This window comes from Amblyomma mixtum, chromosome 7, assembly GCF_055824585.1.
Source record: "Amblyomma mixtum isolate Tamu chromosome 7, ASM5582458v1, whole genome shotgun sequence".
NCBI classification, from domain to species: domain Eukaryota; kingdom Metazoa; phylum Arthropoda; class Arachnida; order Ixodida; family Ixodidae; genus Amblyomma; species Amblyomma mixtum.
In genome coordinates this window covers 63,250,567-63,268,277 of record NC_143018.1, presented here as the reverse complement: position 1 = coordinate 63,268,277, position 17,711 = coordinate 63,250,567, and the positions used below count along the sequence as shown (strand labels likewise).

Genomic DNA, 17,711 nt, shown 5'->3' with positions numbered 1-17,711 from the left:
CTGCTATGAAGGTAGTGATCTGTGTGACAAGTAATTGCTTAGTAGTTACTTAGGGAATTCTCCGACTTTTCCTCAAAAGTTTTTTTGGTTTGGTTTATTGGGGTTCTAACGTCCCGAAGCAACTCAGGCTATGAGGGACGCTGTAGTGAAGGGCTCCGGAAATTTCGACCATCTGGGGTTCTTTAACGTGCACTGACATCGCACAGCACACGGGCCTCTAGAATTTCGCCTTCATCGAAATTCGGCCGCCGCAGCCAGGATCGAACCCTCGTCTTTCAGGTCAGCAGCCGAGCGCCGTAACCACTGAGCCACCACGGCGGGGTTTTCCTTAAAAGTGTATGGCTGCGCTCGGGTGGACGGGAATGAGTAATTACTCCCTTATTATAGTCCAATATCTAACAGCAGGTGCTCTAGAAAGATTCGGTTGAAATGTGCAGGATATTAACTGGTTATAAATAAAGTTGTTCGCAGAGCAGTTATGAGTTTTTGCTCGGCAAGTTCATTCATATTGATAACAATCATTTTAATCCAATGTTAAAGAGGGCGCCTGATACCATAAGCGAGCCGTGGACGTCGCGTTAATTGCACACGCGTATAAAAAATCACAAATTATATCAGGTATTTATTCACACCTAAGAGAGCCTTGTTTTGAGGGCTTTAAGAAGTACAGGAACAAACTGAATTCCGATATACGACAGGCGAAGGACATACATTCTTAAACTCTTTTTCAGACGCCATTAAATTGCCCTCTTAATCTCTGGCGTGAGCTGCAGTCACTCAACTCCAGCATTTCGCCGGTTAGAAGCCCCAGTAAGACAACTAACCGTGTCATAGAATATTCTGGTAGTCACCTCGCAAATGAATTTAACGAGTTTATACCTCCCCTTCCAATTTCTCATCACATTCATCTCATCTAGCCATTGACAGATGCCTTCCGTCCTTGTTTGCAGACCCTGTCTCTGGCCATGAAATAATGTCAACGCTTAGAGACCTGAAGAACAGTACCTGCAGTGATGCAGTTAATATTGCCACGTATCATTGTAGTGTCCGTTCGTTCGCGCAAGGCCGCTGGAAAGGGGTGCTATCATTTTTGTTCGTGACGCGAGAAGCGACCGGACTAATCTCGATTGATCCCAGCCATGAAGAGCTGTATCTACGTGTTTCCAGATTACTCTAGATGATCTCGACCTGTTATCTCGAAGTTTCCTTCCCGGCTTTAAATTGAACGATGCCGCGAGCAGCAGGCATTCGTAGTTCGACGATCGACGAGCGCGCTTGTTGGTTACGCCGCCACCAAGTGATTCAGTTCTTTTGCGGGCGCATGTCAGCCCAAATAAAGAGCTTCGGCTCGAAGTCTTTCTGGTGTCTTCCTGACGGCTGGACTGCCGTCACTACAACGTGACATCTGGTGGAGGTGCTGGGTAGCCTCCCATGTTCCGGACACCCCCTACAAGTCGTGACGCCGGCCCTCTGAGTCTTCTACCGCAGGACCTGGGTCCAGTCCACCGCGCAAGCCGACGCCTGCAAGGGGGCGCACCTGAGTTCGGGATTCTGCCGGACCCTACCCGAAAGCGAAAGCCAGCAGCAACGTCTACCATGAGCTTGGCCCAGACGATGACCCCAATCGTTCTTCAGCAGCCCCGGGTGCCACCAACCTTCGACGCTTCGCCTGGCGCCGACCCCGAAGAATGGCTAGAACAGTTCGACTGTGTGGCTATTTTTAACCAATGGGACGATGCCACGAAATTAAGGTACGTCTTCTTCGCCTTGGACGGACCAGCAAGGATCTGGTTTGAAAATGAGGAAGCTAGTCTCACGAACTGGGAAACCTTCAAGGAGCAGCTTGTGGAGACCTTCACACACGTCGTGCGAAAAGAGAACGCCCAGCAGCTGCTGCAGTCTCGCATACAACACCCAAACGAGACCGTTGCGGTGTATACTGAGGAGATGAAGCGTCTCTTCCGGCGTGCCGACATGATGATGAAGGAAGAAGAGAAGGTGAAGTTCCTTATGCGAGGAGTTAAAGAGCATCTCTTTGCCGGCCTCGTCCGCAACCCACTGAAAACCGTCGCGGAATTCGTAGAAGAGGCATACACGATGGAAAAAACTCTTGATGCCCGAGCCCGCCAGTATGACCGCCAGCAGCGCGTTTTCTCAGCAAGCTGCCTGGACGCCGCAAACAACAATTACCTGCGGGAGGTTATACGTGGAGTTGTGCGAGAAGAGCTCCGACGATTGCTGCCAACAGGAACGCAGCCGCAGCTTACATCGCTCACTCACGTCATCCGGGACGAGGTTCTAAAGGCCTTGGGTGTGACGCCGACCACCACGCAGCCTGCGGAGTCCCCAGCCATGACTTACGCCGCAGCAGTGCGCCATCCTGCACCTCGACGACGGGACCCAAGCCCCTATCGCCCTCAGCCAGCTGCGCTGGACCGCCGCCCTCTCGCCGCAACCCGCCCGTCCTACGAGCGTCGCACACAGCCGAGGAAATGCGACGAGTGGAGAACTCCCGACCAGCGCCGCCCACTATGCTTCCACTGTGGCGAAGCCGGTCACATTCTCCGGTACTGCCCATATAGGAGAAGGGGTATTCGACGGTATTCTTACGACGCCCCACGACCCCGACCTGGCCAGAGACCAGCCGACATCAAAGAGTTTTTGCGTCGGGAAGAATGCCCATCGCCGAGCCGCCTATCACGTTCCCCGTCGCCATCGTCTTCGCGCTTTGTATCTCCTAGCCGAGGTTACGCCGTGCGTGGACGCTCCCCCAGCCCCCGAAAGTTAAACTGAATAAAGCAGCCTCTCGAGGTGAGGTTGCTTCTGAGCGGAAGAACTGAGATCCTCCATCGACGAAAAACACAGGACTATGCCTCAAATACGACGAGAACTACGACGACCCATACGACGACGACCCATACGACGACGACCCCTACGACGACGACCCCTACGACGACGACCCCTACGACGACGACCCCTACGACGACGGCCCCTACGACGACGGCCTCTACGATGATGACAACTACGACTGCGACGACAACTACGACTGCGACGACAACTACGACTGCGACGACAACTACGACTGCGACGAAAACTACGACTGCGACGACAACTACGACGACGCCGACAACTACGACGACGCCGACAACTGCGACGACGGCGACAACTGCGACGCATCGAAAACTGCGACGACGTTGACAACTGCCGACAAGTGCGATGACGACGACAGCTACGACGACGAAAACTACGACACCACCGACGGCGACGACACGGCCAGATTTGAAGCTTTTTCCGCTGCCCTTAAACCTTATTATGAACGCTAACGGACTCGAAGTTAGCATTCTTCGTGTTTATTTTCAATTTAAAGCATCGAGGCGATGCTTCTCTGAGAGGGGGGTAATGCAACGTATCATATTAGTGTCCGTTCGTTCCTGCAAGGCCGCAGAAAAGGGGTGCTATCATTTTTGTTCGTGACGGGAGAAGCGACCGGACTAATCTCGATTGATCCCAGCCATGAAGAGCTGTATCTACGTGTTTCCAGATTACTCTAGATGATCTCGACCTGTTATCTCGAAGTTTCCTTGCCGGCTTTAAATTGAACGATGCCGCGAGCAGAAGGCATTCGTAGTTCGACGATTGACGAGCACGCTTGTTGCTTACGCCGCCACCGAGTGATTCAGTTCTTTTGCGGGCGCAAGTCAGCCCAAATAAAGAGCTTCGTTTGCAAGCCTTTCTGGTGTCTTCCTGACCGCTGGACTGCCGTCACTACAACGTGACAATATCCACATTCGTCCAGTCAATCGTGTCATCGACATTATTAATGCGTCATTAGAACACGTATATTATTTACCGAGACCGCCACTTTCCCTCTGAAAATGTAGGTTGCTAGAGTAGCAGTCTTATACAAGAAATGAGATAAAAACAATTTTGGGAACTGTAGATCAATCAGTAGTTTGCCTGTCTTGTTAAAAGTGCGAGAGAAACTTATTCTCAAACGAGCTGGAAACTTTTTCAATAAACGCGGTATAATCGCCGACTGCCAATATGGCTTCAAGAAGGCCGTTCATCAGAACTTGCTCTTCTACACCAGAATGAATATATATTAAAGAACAGTGAAAATAGAGAACTTGTTTAGGAAATTTTTTAGGTAAGGAAATCTTTTAACTGCACAAATCATAGCACACTGTTTCAAAAGCTTGAATATCAAGGAATAAGGCGAAAACCACGACTTTTAATTATTTCTTATTTAGGACTCAGAAAACAGTGCGTCTAAATAAATGAATAGAAAATCAATTCCTAGAACAGCCTCCTGCGGGGTTCCCCATGAGAATATCTAGCGACTGTTGCTAATTCATCTATATATTAATGATATAATAAGTGTGGATACCAGTGACAGGTTCATAGTTAACACTGGCGATACAAGTTTGTTTTTATCTGGCGATACTAATAGCGTTAACAAGGAATGCGAATATGCTCTTAGAGAAAATAAAAATATGGTGTGGTAAAAGTCTTCTCTACGTAAATGCCGTAAAACCTAAAGCAATACTTTTTCACCGAAAACACAGAATGTGCAGTGATCTCCTTCCCTTATTTTATAACTATGAAGAGATTGAAATATTAAGGTCATTTGGTCACTTGGCGTAATATTCACCAAAAATATGTTGTGGGATGACCACACAACCTATGTAGCTTTAAAAGCAGCCAAAGCCATCGGATTTTTGACTCGTTTAAGAAGTTGTCTCCTGAAAAAAGTAAAAATTGCTTTATGACGCATTGTTTCGCAAACATTTAAACTACTGCCCATTAGTTTCGGGCGCCGCTGCATATACCAGACTAAAAAAAAAAGTCAGCTGTCCTTGAAAAGCGGGCTCTCGGAATTGTTTATAACCATACAATACACACTCCACTAAAGACTTCTTTTCCAGGAATAAGCTTATCAACATTTCCAATCTTAATGCTTATAGACTTCTGCGCACGTGTGACGTACAAAAGCGAAAACGCACGGTAAATATATCGGACTTTGCCTACTTTCAGTTATTTTAATGTACATATCCGAGCCACTAGAATCTACACTGGGTATTGCTGCCCACGTGAACACAATATGGGCGTCAAAATGTTGCATTGCAGCTTAAAAAGTACTGCTACAGGGACAGGAAAGGAGGTACATTTGGAGATTGTTTTGGGTTAGATAGTAATCTTAACTTTATGCAGCACGCCTTTCATGAAACACAAGTTAATGAAGAGTTCATGAATGCTATGTCAGCTGGGCCAAAAAGGGTATTTTCCTCGTTGGCGTTGCATAAGGGCGACGGCACACTACCCCTAACGAAACGCGAATACGATTCCGTATAGAGTCTCGCAATCTATTTTTTATCTTTGTTTTAGTTTGGAAGGGACCTCTGCAAGGCGGTTACACCGACTTTCAAACCCTCGGGGACACTACATTCCCTCTGCATTCGATTCCATCCCGAATGTCCATTCGCCACTGTAGCCGATAGCGCACATCGCTCGCCCTGCGTGGCGATGCATACAATCCGCTCAATAGTTGGTACAGTCGGCCAGAAAAGGTGTGTTCAAGGATTGAGAACCCCTGTCAAGAGACTACATCGGTGCCCAGTAACACTCTGCGAGATACCTGTACCTTTTCAATCTACATAAATGTCCGGAGGAATTATTTCGGCGACGTCGTTTTCCACGTTAAGTACAGTCAGCTGAAACTCTCTTTCATGCACAAGTCGGGGCATGTCGCCCAGTGACGGCTGTTGCAGGCACGCAACTGTACGCAGGAATCTAACGAAATATGGACTTTACGCTCCAATGTGACACATGGTTTATATGGGCGAAGTCGTAGAGGAGGGCAACTGAATAATTTGTACCACGTGGGGTTTTTAACGTGCCTACACTCCACTCAGCACCCAGGTTTTTTCGTATTCAGACTCCATCCAAATGCTGCCGCCGCTGCCAACATCCGATTTGGCCACTTGGGATAAGTAGTCCAATGCAGAAACCTGTTAGCATGCGCGATGAGTCCAACCACATGAAGACTTCGAGCTGAAGTTACCTGTTAGTGAAGTTGTGCCTTTAAATAATAGAAGGAGAAAATACCAGCCACCCCGTTACTTACACGCCCATCTGGAAGTCGGCCCAATCGGAGAAGCCGCTGTACTATTCCGCGTGGCTTTATACGTATGCACGAGTTCGTCTAAGCGACACAGGCACCCCCTACAGTCGCTCACTCGTGCGCGCACACATATTACGTATCCGAAATGCGACAGGCCAAATATATGCGACAGACAGGCTGCACTATTGCTAGTGTTACTGAGAATCAAGCGCTGTCATTGAAGTGATTGCTGTTTATCCAAGTCATTTACAAGGTACAGGAATTCAAGCAAGCTTTAACACCGGTCGCCGCTGGACACCCCCTTCATTCTTCAGGCCTAATAATAAAGACATGGGCATGATAACAAGACGAATCTATCCTACTCAGATCGTTCTCGCCATTCGTCATTAACTCAAGCAGCGACACGCTCGTGCTAATAATGGAATCAGCCTTTCGTCGAGGCGGGGAATAAGGATTTGTAGCGCCAACATTTCGGCACGCGCAATGAAGATGAAGCGGTTGCCACGTGCAGTAGAGAACGCTCTGGACGCTGCCGCCGCTGCTCTGCCGCTATCATCTCTCCGGCAGCCTTCAAATAAACGTGGCCGCAGTAGCCTCCTGGGTGACCTCCACATCGACCTTCTACTGCGGGGTCAGACGGCGAACCGCCCCTTCTTCATCAGCGGCGTTCCACGATGGCGTACTGGCAGGACCCAAGCTTCCACCCGCCGCTTCAGGTGTTCCGGCCCTAGGGTGTTGGCGGGTGGTTTGCTCAGTTCGAGGCTGCGTTGTACATGAACGGCATCACTATGCAGCCGTTCAAACACGCTGTCCTCTGAGATATCCTCGCGCCCGACCTTCTGCGCCGACTCGCCTGCTCTGCCTTGGGCTGCCGGCCATACGATGATCTGCGTGCGGCCGTCTCAACTGGCGCACTTCGGCGCCTACTATGTTCTGTTGCCGCTGTACGACGCAGTGGACCCGCTTTCGATGTCGCCAGCCTCTGGCCCTCCGCCTGCCGCACTCGCGCCCACGCCTTCATCAGAACCTGGCTCGCCTCAGCAGCCTCTCGCCGCCACTCCTGCCCAGCGCCTCTGGCCCGGCCGTCCCTCTCGACAATACAACCGCTCTCCAGGCCTCTACTGCGAAGTTGAAGCCACGGCCGGCCCGCTGGCTTCACACCCCCAGCCCCTCTAAAAATCCGCACAGCCACAATCGTCATCAGGAGCAGGAAGCGAAGGCGAACCCGATGACAGCAGTAACAAGCATGGCGGTTGCCTCCAGCCCCACTTCGCCTGAAAAGAATCGTGACCCAATGCCAGCGCCTGATCTCAAGACTGACCAGACCGCTAATGTGGGCCCCTCTTGCTCCCCGTCGGTGTTCAAAGCAGCCTGACGCCACTAGCTCGGCCGCCAGCTCAAGCGCTTTCCTGGTGAGCCCCCATCTGTCCTACCTATCGCGAGGCGCGCCTGCATACCCCATCGGAGCCCTGTCGCTAATAATGCGCAACCCGCAACGCTTACCACGGCTCCCTGGGCATCTCTGGGCTTCGCATGTCACTGCCTCCGCGACGGACGAGACAGCCACCGAAGGTGGCGGCATGCTTACGACATGGACGCGTTTGGGCGGGCCCCATCCAACACCGCCTGTGGTCGGAGCGCAAGCGTGTCCTGTTGCCTCCGACGCTCACGTGCTGGACTTGTGCCCTCCTCCTCCAACCAACGCTGCCTGCTACCGAAACGGTCGCCACTTTCCCATCAGATCACCGCTGCCTGTTGGTCGCTCCGCCTTCGCCTGCCTTGCCGTTGCTTCGCCGCCTCGAGCGCATGCGCCATCGCAGCTGCGCTTCTACCGTTCCTCCTACCACAAGTGGCACCTTTTACCAACGGCTGTGGTGACGCACTTCAGTCGCCCACAAATCTGGACGTGGTCCATCTTGAGACCAACCTCGAGCGCACTGTCAGCAGCCCCCCCCCCCACCCCCCAGTGGGCCTGAACACTAGTTCCCAACCATCCCGTCGACGCTTTATGGGTGACATTTCATGCCTGCTGCCTCTGAAATCACCGTCCCCTTTCTGCTTCCATCGCCCTTTGCGAAGCAGCCAGGCTCGACCGTCTGAGCTTTGTTGTCCCGCACGACGGCCTTCCCGGACTACCGATCTGACTGGCCGGCCTTTACTTGACTGTTTATATTTTATGGCGAAAGCAATACTATGCCAGGTCTAACCGCTCGTCGCGTGGTCCGTGGACCCCCTGCTCTTCGAGGAACCGCCGTCGCGGATAACAGAAGGTGTGACGTCAGCCTCTTTAATGCTATGGTGACGCGTGACGTCAGCTTGCTCTCTCCACCGCAGCCAGGAGCAGCCGGTCGTGCCGCGCTCCTTGAGGAGTCTCGCCAAAGAACTCACCAACGAAGAGTCCCTATCTGAATTTAGTTGCTCTACTGCTTCTGAAGAGTTTAACAGTAAGGCGACAGCCAAGCCAGCTAGGAAGAATGCAATAAAGAAGTTACAACGTGCCAAAGAAACGGAAGAGCAACGAGAAGAACGACTGCGGAAACGACGAGAAGCCGAAGCAGCTAAACGAGCTGTATCCAATAAAGAAGCTGAGATTAGGCAAGATAAACGGAATGAAGCCAAGCGGAACAACGTGCCCAGGCAACACAGGAACAAGAAGAACGTATGCGAAAACGACGATTATCAGAAGCAGCTAAGCAAGCTAAACTTTCGCAACCAACCGGGTGTAACCAGAGTTAAACCACATAAATTTTTCTCTCGTTCAACCCTCTCCTTTCGTGTTTACTGTACTTTTCGCACAAACTCATCGTTCGCATTCGGTGGCGGCCACTGTAGCGCCACCGTTTCGTCGCGCGCAATAGAGACGAAGCAGTGGCCACGCGAATAGAGAACGCTCAGGACCTCGGCCTCAGTCGGACGCTTCCGCCGCTGCTCTGCCGCTATCATCTATCGTGCAGCCTTTAAATCAACGTGGCCGCGGTCGCCAACTGGACGACCAGGCGTGTAGAAAAAGCTGTGGACCTCGACCTCAGTCGGACGCTGCCAACGCTGCTCTGCCACTGTCATCTATCCGTCAGCCTTCAAATAAACCTGACCGCGGTCGCCTACTGGACGACCACGCGTGTAGAGAAAGCTCTGGACCTCGGCCTCAGTCGGACGCTGCCGCCGCTGCTCTGCCGCTGTCATCTCTACGTCAGCCTTCAAATCAACGTGACCGCGGTCACCTACTGGACGACCACGCGTGTAGAAAAAGCTCTGGACCTCGACCTCTGTCGGACGCTGCCGCCGCTGCTCTACCGCTGTCATCTCTCCGCCAGCCTTCAAACAAACGTGACCGCGCTCGCCTACTGGACGACCACGCGTGTAGAGAAAGCTGTGGACCTCGGCCTCAATCGGACGCTGCCGTGGCTGCTCTGCCGCTGTCATCTCTCCGTCAGCCTTAAAAAAAATGCGACCGCGGTCACCTACTGGACGACCACGAGTGTAGAGAAAGCCCTGGACTTCGGCCTCAATCGGACGCCGCCGCCGCTGCTCTACCGCTGTCATCTCTCCGTCAGCCTTCCAATAAACGTGACCACAGTCGCCTACTGGACGACCACGCGTGTAGAGAGTGCTCTGGACCTCGGCCTCAGCCGGACGCTGCCGCCGCTTCTCTGCCGCTGTCATTTCTCCGTCAGCCTTCAAAAAAACGCGACCACGGTCACCTACTGGACGACCACGCGTGTAGAAAAAGCTCTGGACCTCGGCCTCAGTCGGACGCTGCCGCCGCTGCTCTACCGCTGTCATCTCTCCGTTAGCCTTCAAATAAACGTGACCACAGTCGCCTACTGGACGACCACGAGTGCAGAGAAAGCTCTGTACCTCGGCCTCAATCGGACGCTGCCGCCGCTTCTCTGCCGCTGTCATTTCTCCCTTAGCCTTCAAAAAAAACGCGACCACGGTCACCTACTGGACGACCACGCGTGGAGAAAAAGCTCTGGACCTCGGCCTCAGTCGGACGCTGCCGCCGCTGCTCTACCGCTGTCATCTATCCGTTAGCCTTCAAATAAAGTGACCGCGGTCGCCTACTGGACGACCGCGCGTGTAGAGAAAGCTCTGGACCTCGGCCTCAGTCGGACGCTGCCGCCGCTGTTCTGCCGCTGCCATCTCTCCGTCAGCCTTCAAATAAACGTGACCGCGGTCGCCTACTGGACGACCACGCGTGTAGACAAAGCTCTGGACCTCGGCCTCAGTCGGACGCTGCCGCGGCTGCTCTGGCGCTGTCATCTCTCCGTCAGCCTTCAAATAAACGTTACCGCAGTCGCCTACTGGACGACCAAGCGTGTAGAGAAAGCTGTGGGCCTCGGCCTCAGTCGGACGCTGCCGCCGCTGCTCTGCCGCTGTCATCTCTCCGTCAGCCTTCAAAAAAAACGTGACCGCGGTCGCCTGCTGGACGACCGCGCGTGTAGAGAACGCTCTGGACCTCGGCCTCGGTCGGACGCTGCCGCCGCTGCTCTGCCGTTGTCATCTCTCCGTCTGCCTTAAAAAAAAACGTGACCGCGGTCGCCTACTGGACGACCACGCGTGTAGAGAAAGCTGTGGACCTCGGCCTCAGTCGGACGCTGCCGCCGCTGCTCTGCCGCTGTCATCTCTTCGTCAGCCTTCAAATAAACGTGACCGCGGTCGCCTACTGGACTACCACGCGTGTAGAGAAAGCTATGGACCTCGGCCTCAGTCGGACGCTGCCGCCGCTGCTCTGCCGCTGTCATCTCTCTGTCAGCCTTCAAAAAAAACGTGACCGCGGTCGTCTACTGGACGACCGCGCGTGTAGAGAAAGCTCTGGACCTCGGCCTCAGTCGCACGCTGCCGCGACTGGTCTGCCGCTGTCATCTCTCCGTCTGCCATCCAATAAACGTGACCGCAGTCGCCTGCTGGACGACCACGCGTGTAGAGAAAGCTCTGGACCTCGGCCTCAGTCGGACGCTGCCGCCGCTGCTCTGCCGCTGTCATCTCTCCGTCAGCCTTCAAATAAACGTGACCGCGGTCGCCTACTGGACGACCACGCGAGTAGAGAAAGCTCTGGACCTCGGCCTCAGTCGGACGCTGCCGCCGCTGCTCTGCCGCTGTCATCTCTCCATCAGCCTTAAAAAAAAAACGCGACCGCGGTCGCCTACTGGACGACCACGCGTGTAGAGAAAGCTCTGGACCTAGTCCTCAGTTAGACGCTGCGGCCGCTGCTCTGCCGCTGTCATCTCTCCGTCAGCTTTCAAATAAACGTGACCGCGGTCCTCTCCTCGGCGACCTTTACATTCACCTTCTACGGATTCAATACATACAAAACAAAAACGACGTTACATTACTCCACCTTTGCAGTCTTAATTTCAACTGCACCTCTGCATTCGTGCATCACGAATGGCGGCGTTCGCGCGGAATTGCATTGTGCTTGAATGAAGGTACTTCTCCATAGCTTGGGAGGAAGCCCGCGTGATTGCACCTAGCACTGCAGTTGACTGACTAGTACAAGTTGAGTTTACGTGAGTGCCTCGACGGATAAATGTGCCAAGTACATGGAAACTCACCTGTAGTAGCAACAAGGGCTGACGTGCTCAGTAAGGTACCCGAGCGCCTCAACAGGTACTGCACACGTGTCGTTTTCTGGCTTGAGACCTCCACCTTGTAGGTGTATCGTCCCTTGCCTACGAACTGACAGAAGAAGCCGGTGTATTCGCCGTCATTTTCGATATAGTCGGGGTCTGGAAAAGGTTCAGGAATCGCACATGATGAAGGATTTAAAGAAAGCGAGGTAGGGGTAGGAAGAAGGATGGAAAGAAAGAGAGAGAGAGAGAGGAGGGGGGAAGGATGGAGATAAAGCGAGAGCGTGGAAGGAAGAAGGATGAAAAGAAAGCCAGAGAGCGGAAGGAAGAAGTATGGAAGAAAGCGCGAGAGCGGATGTAAGAAGGATCGAAAAAAGCAAGACAGCGGAAGGAACAAGGATTGGTGGAAACACGACAGTGGAGGAAAGAACGATGGAAAGAAAGCGAGAATGTGAAAGGAACAAAGAGAGAGAAAGCAGGAAGGAACTAATGAGATAGAGCAAAAAGAAAAGAAAGGTAGGAAGAAAGGCAGGAGGACACCAACACAGGAAACATCCACGTAACTGACGCAACGGTGTTTTTTTGGTGGATCAGAATATTCAGTTACTTTGGTTATCTCAATAAACCACAAAATGTAACTCCGGCTTTCCAGAATCAGTTGCTCGATATTTAAAAGAAACATTTGACATGAAAAGAAGAAATTCGATAGTCTTGTATTGCTTCTTTATCGCGTTTTTTGATATTTCGCTAGGATAATACTCCCTTCAAGTTTACATATAGGGAAAGTTCAGGTATTCGGTAATCAGTTCAACTTTCTTGTGTGCCTCACCACAAAGAAGAGAGACAAAAAGACGCGGTACATGTTCCGAGCACAGCAATTGTTAGTCCAGCTTTTTAGCCGTTGATAGCGTTACGCAGTGGAAGAGGGCCGAATGTTTCTTACTATACTAGCAATAGCTCTTACCTACTCCGTCGTCCTTAAGGCGGATTTTTATCGCGTGTTGATCGTTCGTCGGGCGGTGAACTATGGCGGTGACCACGGCATCCAGAACCGGCTTCCAGCCCTTCTTGACCTTGACCCAGAACTTCGCATGGTTATACTTTTTCACTTCAGTTCTCGGCATCCTGCAGTCGATTTGTAACGGTTCGTCGTTTTTTGCTCTTGGTTCGGTCTCCACCCCGACGTTGACCTTCATTGGGGCCGGGCTGGGACTCGTCACGTGCAGTGTCCAGGTTCCAACCTTGTAGGCACGAAAAAAGTGTCGTAAGCCTTTGTAATTTTCTTTGCTTTGTAATGCTAGGGAGATTTTTTTCTTAGAGGGCGCTTTCACGGCGGACCTATTATCCTGGGACATTTTTTCTGGGGAGTTTATGAGCAAGTGTTGCATATTAAGTACACACCCCGACAGAGTTGACGAAGAAAACTGCACATTATCTGCACCTGTCAACACCCTACAAAGAACGCTAGGTGTAGAAATGGAAGAAAAAATGGCGGACACAAAAGGCTGGCGCGGACAAAAATTCCCGCGCCAGCCTCGTGGATGCGGCCTGCACTTGCGTGGGCGGCGAACGCAGCGTAGGCCAAGCTGGCTTGGAGAGGGACAGGTATTCACAGGTGGCAGCTAGGAAGTCTGGAGGCTATGGAGAGGAAGGGAACAAGTAAACACCTAAAAAGGAGATCGAAGTCAGAGCCAACAGATGGACAGAAAGAAAGTTCCTCAGTGACACCAGGAGGCAGCGAAGTTAGGAGGGAGGGAGAGAGAACACCCAGATGCTTATCGCTGGTGGCTCAAACATGAGGTCGTGTGCAGGATATACAAGGTGTTTCACCCAAGACGTAATATAATTTTAAATTTTTTTCTTTTTGAGTTGGAAGAGCGATTTTTCAGCATACCATTGTCAGCGGTATAGTATATTAGAATGCAACTAAGACGGGCTAACAGAATCCTGGTTAACTAGTGTTGAGTTCTCAACTCTAACTATTATCGTTAGGCTTCTTAATTACTGAGAGGCGTGTATACCACCGTAAGGAATATCTATACATGTTTTTAGAATTTCTAAAACGCGCTAACCATCGGCGCTGTGACCCACCAAGTTTTGACTGCATCGCGACAAAATACATGCGCTTTTGCGAAGCTTGCAGGCAAAGCAACCTCTACAGTGACGTAACTAGAGAATTGGCCAAAATTTGTTGGGCCACAGCGCGGAGGGGAGACGCATTTTCGAAATTCTAAATAGTGATATTTATATTACTAACGGTGGGGTACACGCCTTTCAATAAACAAGGAGCCTAACAATAATACTTAAAAAACTAACTATTCAATACTAGTTACCTAGCCTGCTACATAGCACGTATAAGCTGTATTGTGGTGTACTACATCACTGATAATCGTAACTCGAAAAAAGCGCTCTTCTAAGGGGAAAGCCTGTTTTTAAAAATTGTGTAAAGTCAAGTGAAACACTCTACATAATGCAGCAGTTAAATGGAGACAGGCGAGTATCAGTCGTCTTCTTCGCAGAATGTGGCAGTTAATGTGGTAATTGTACCAGCGGGACTGAATGATGTCCTCACCACTGACACTACACAATTGGTGGAAAGATTAGCGAAGAAAGTTAACTATAGCAAGCAACAGCACAGTACGAGCAGATCGTGGTGTGCACACTGCATTACCGGAGGGGCTAGGAAGCTACGAACAGGCTGACAAGGATTTGGTTGGTGCTAATCGGGAGATAAAGAAGTCAAGCCTGGAGAAAGGTTTCGAAGTCGAATAAATAAACAGGGATGTGCGTGGAACAGGTGTTGGTTCTGACGAGGTGGCATTAATATCAGTGGAAGGGTAGAAAGGCGGGGATTGTGTAAGTAGGATTAGCTGGCGGCGAATAAGAAAGGGTAATAATGAAGGCTGAGCCCAGCAAAGTAGCCACTCAGAGGACAAGAAAGAAAACTATAAAAAGGAATTCTAGCCAACCAATCAGTTATATAAACAAAGTAAGGGGTAGAAAGGGAGCAAAATGGTTGGAAATGGAACAGCAGTTAAAGGACGATAAAATAGTGTTAGTAAATAGTGGACGATAAAATAGCGTGCGTGTGTGTGCGCGCGCGTGTGTGTGTGTGTGTGTGTGTGTGTGTGTGTGTGTGTGTGTGTGTGTGTGTGTGTGTGTGTGTGTGTGTGTGTGTGTGTGTGTGTCTCGTCTGGGTGCGTGCGTGTTCAAACCTGCCCACAAATAAAACCCCTCTTTACCAGTAATTGAATTTGACTACTATAACTATGAAAATTCTCCACCACCTTGATTTAAGTGTATCCTTACCTATCCACTTGATGCGAAGTCCAATGCGAATAGCACGTTTATCCTACTTCACTTTCATTCTTGAATTTAGACTCCATATTTGTCAAGCCTACTAACAACTGCCATTAAGCACAAATACCCAACACCATCGTCATCATCATCAGCAGCAGCAGCCTAACTACGTCCACTGCAGTGCAAAGGCTTTTCCCATGTCTCTCCAATTAACCCTGATTTTTACCAGCTGCGGAAAACATGTCACCGCAAATTTCTTAATATTATCCGCCCATCTCACTTTCTGCCGCCTTCTGCTACGCTTGCCCTGCCTTGCAGTCGAGTGCGCTACTCTTCCCTTCGATTACCATCGGTTACCTTCCCTTCGGAATACATGGCCTGCCCAAGCCCATTTGTTCCTCTTGAGTCCGATTAGGATGTCATTAATCCGCGATTGTTCCCTTACTCACTCTGCCTGCTTCCAGTCTCTTAACGTTACACCCATCATTTTTGTTTCCATAGCTGCCTTCGGTGCCCTTAACTTAAGCTGAACCCTCTTTATTAACCTCCACGTTTCTGCCCCATAGTTTAGTACCGGTAAGATACAGCTGTTGCATACTTTTCTCTTGCAGGACATTGGTAAACTGCGATTCATGATCTGATCTGAGATAACCTTCCATGTCCGCTCCACCCCATTCTTATTCTTCCAGTTGTTTCCCTCTCAAGAGCCGGATCAGCGGTCACTACCTGCACTAAGTAGACATTCTCTAACTACTTCCAGCACCTGGCTACCAATTGTGAAGTGCTGTTCCCTTGCTAGACTGATGAAAAATGCTTTGGTTTTCTGCATGTGAATTGTTAGCGCCACCGCTCTGCTTTGCGTGTTTAAATCATTGATCATGCTTTGCAGTTCATGTCCTGAGTGACTTAGCAACGAATCGAGAATTACTTAGGTGTTCTTCATTTACTCTTATCTCTTATTGTTCCCTTTTCAGGCCCTGGAATACCTTCTTTAAACAGGCGGTGAATAGCATTGGCGAGATTGTCTCCCTGCCAGACACCTTACTTTACTGAAATTTTATTCCTGACATTATGAAGGACTGTGGTAGCTGTGCAATCATTACAGATATCTTCCAATATTTTCACATAACACTCTCTAATGCCCTGATTCTGCAATGCCGGCATGACAACTGAGGCTGCCATTGGGTCAAATGCGTTCTCGTGATCAATAAACGCTGTATATAGGGATTTATTATATTCTACTCAGTTCTCTATCACCTGATTGATAACGGGAATAGGCTCTATTGTCGAGTATTTTTCACGAAAGCCTGGTTGATACTTTGATTGATTGAAGTCTGAAGTTGTCGTGACTCTATTAGCGATTACATTACTTTATACATTGAGGGAACGGACAGTAAGCTGATCGGTCTTTAATTATTCAAGTCCCTGACGTCCCTTTCTTATGAATTAAGATAACGGTAGCATTCTTCCAAGTTCCCAGTACGGTCGAAGTCAAAAGTCATTGCTTACACAGGTGTCACAAAATTCGTCCCACTTTTGAAGCAAAGAAAAAAAACAGCGCTGCGCGGACGCATCTCGGCAGCGAGGGTCGTAAAACGGTGGAGTAGGAAACCCCTGGAGAGCGACTAGCCTTGTGTTTGTGTGGCTTCCCCCTCCACCACGGCTCGCCGGAGGGAACGAGTAAGCCACGACGTCGATTTTTCTAGAGTGTCGGAGCCGCTTCTAGGCGATGCTGACGGAAAGCGCCTTGCGTGCGCTAAGGCATGTCCCCCTCCTCTTCGCTCGCACATCGGCGACGGCGCCCTGCCAGAAATTACGAGAAGCTCCACGAAGTGACTCCCGGCTTGTGACCATCGAGGACGCGCGGCCGGCGCGAGAAGGAAAAGGAGACTGCACGGCCGACACTCCTGATGTGCGCGCCTACTTTGGCGCGTAGAACAAACAGACATGGACCAAGCCTATATAAGTAGGGCGTTGACCGCTGTCAATTTAGTCCGAGCCGCCGTCTAAGCTCCAGAGAAGCGCGCCCGTTCGACTCCCGGGAGAACACCACTCGCCCAGCCACGGACCAACGAGGCAGCGTGCGCCAGTCTGCGGGACGGCATCGTCGTGGACCTCTGGTCGTCGGACTGTCGCAGTGCCCGATGAACAAATTGTGTTTTGTTTGATTGCCTCTCTCTCTTGTGTTAGTGCACTTTAGGGGCAATATTTACATTGTATTCTAATATCTCTCGAGTGTAAATTTGCACGAGTCGCATTGTTTTGGTAATCACTTTGTAAGTGTTTGTACTAGTGATCGTGAAATCGTCTGTAAAGTCTCTTAGCTCTGCAAACAGTTTTTTTTTGTGAACCTTTGGCTGCGACCCATTCTTTGGCTTGCGACCGGCGAAAGCTGTGCACCAAACGACCAAAAACTTCTTCTCACTTCGCAGCTGGTCTCCGCTGAGCTTGCTACGCTGAGTCGAGGGAATCTCTCAGTCCCAGACCATTACCCCCACACGCTCTAAGGGTGTCTGGGAACTTCACGATAAAAGTGCGCGAAGTTGGGTGACAACAGGGTGACCCTAACATAGTAATTCACAATAAACTAACAAAACATCCCCATTCTCAAAACACATACAAAGACTATTTCCGCATTTACCGATGGTAACCACCTCAAACTCTTAGACCACCTTGACATAAGCCTTCTATATCACAAACGTAGCTTCAAACATTTCTCA

General features: G+C 50.6%; 1 protein-coding gene across 1 annotated transcript in view; it reads right to left on the bottom strand.

The window, feature by feature from the left end:
* The window catches only part of LOC149336292 (calcium-activated chloride channel regulator 1-like), a 91,674-nt gene that overhangs the window by 16,726 nt on the left and 57,237 nt on the right, over positions 1–17,711 (bottom strand). Inside the window, exons 11-12 of the mRNA XM_089554107.1 lie at positions 12,656–12,932; positions 11,677–11,850 (exon numbers count right to left, since the gene is read on the bottom strand). Of these exons, the coding sequence (XP_089410233.1) occupies positions 11,677–11,850; positions 12,656–12,932 (451 nt within the window). The remainder of the gene's footprint in view (positions 1–11,676; positions 11,851–12,655; positions 12,933–17,711) is intronic.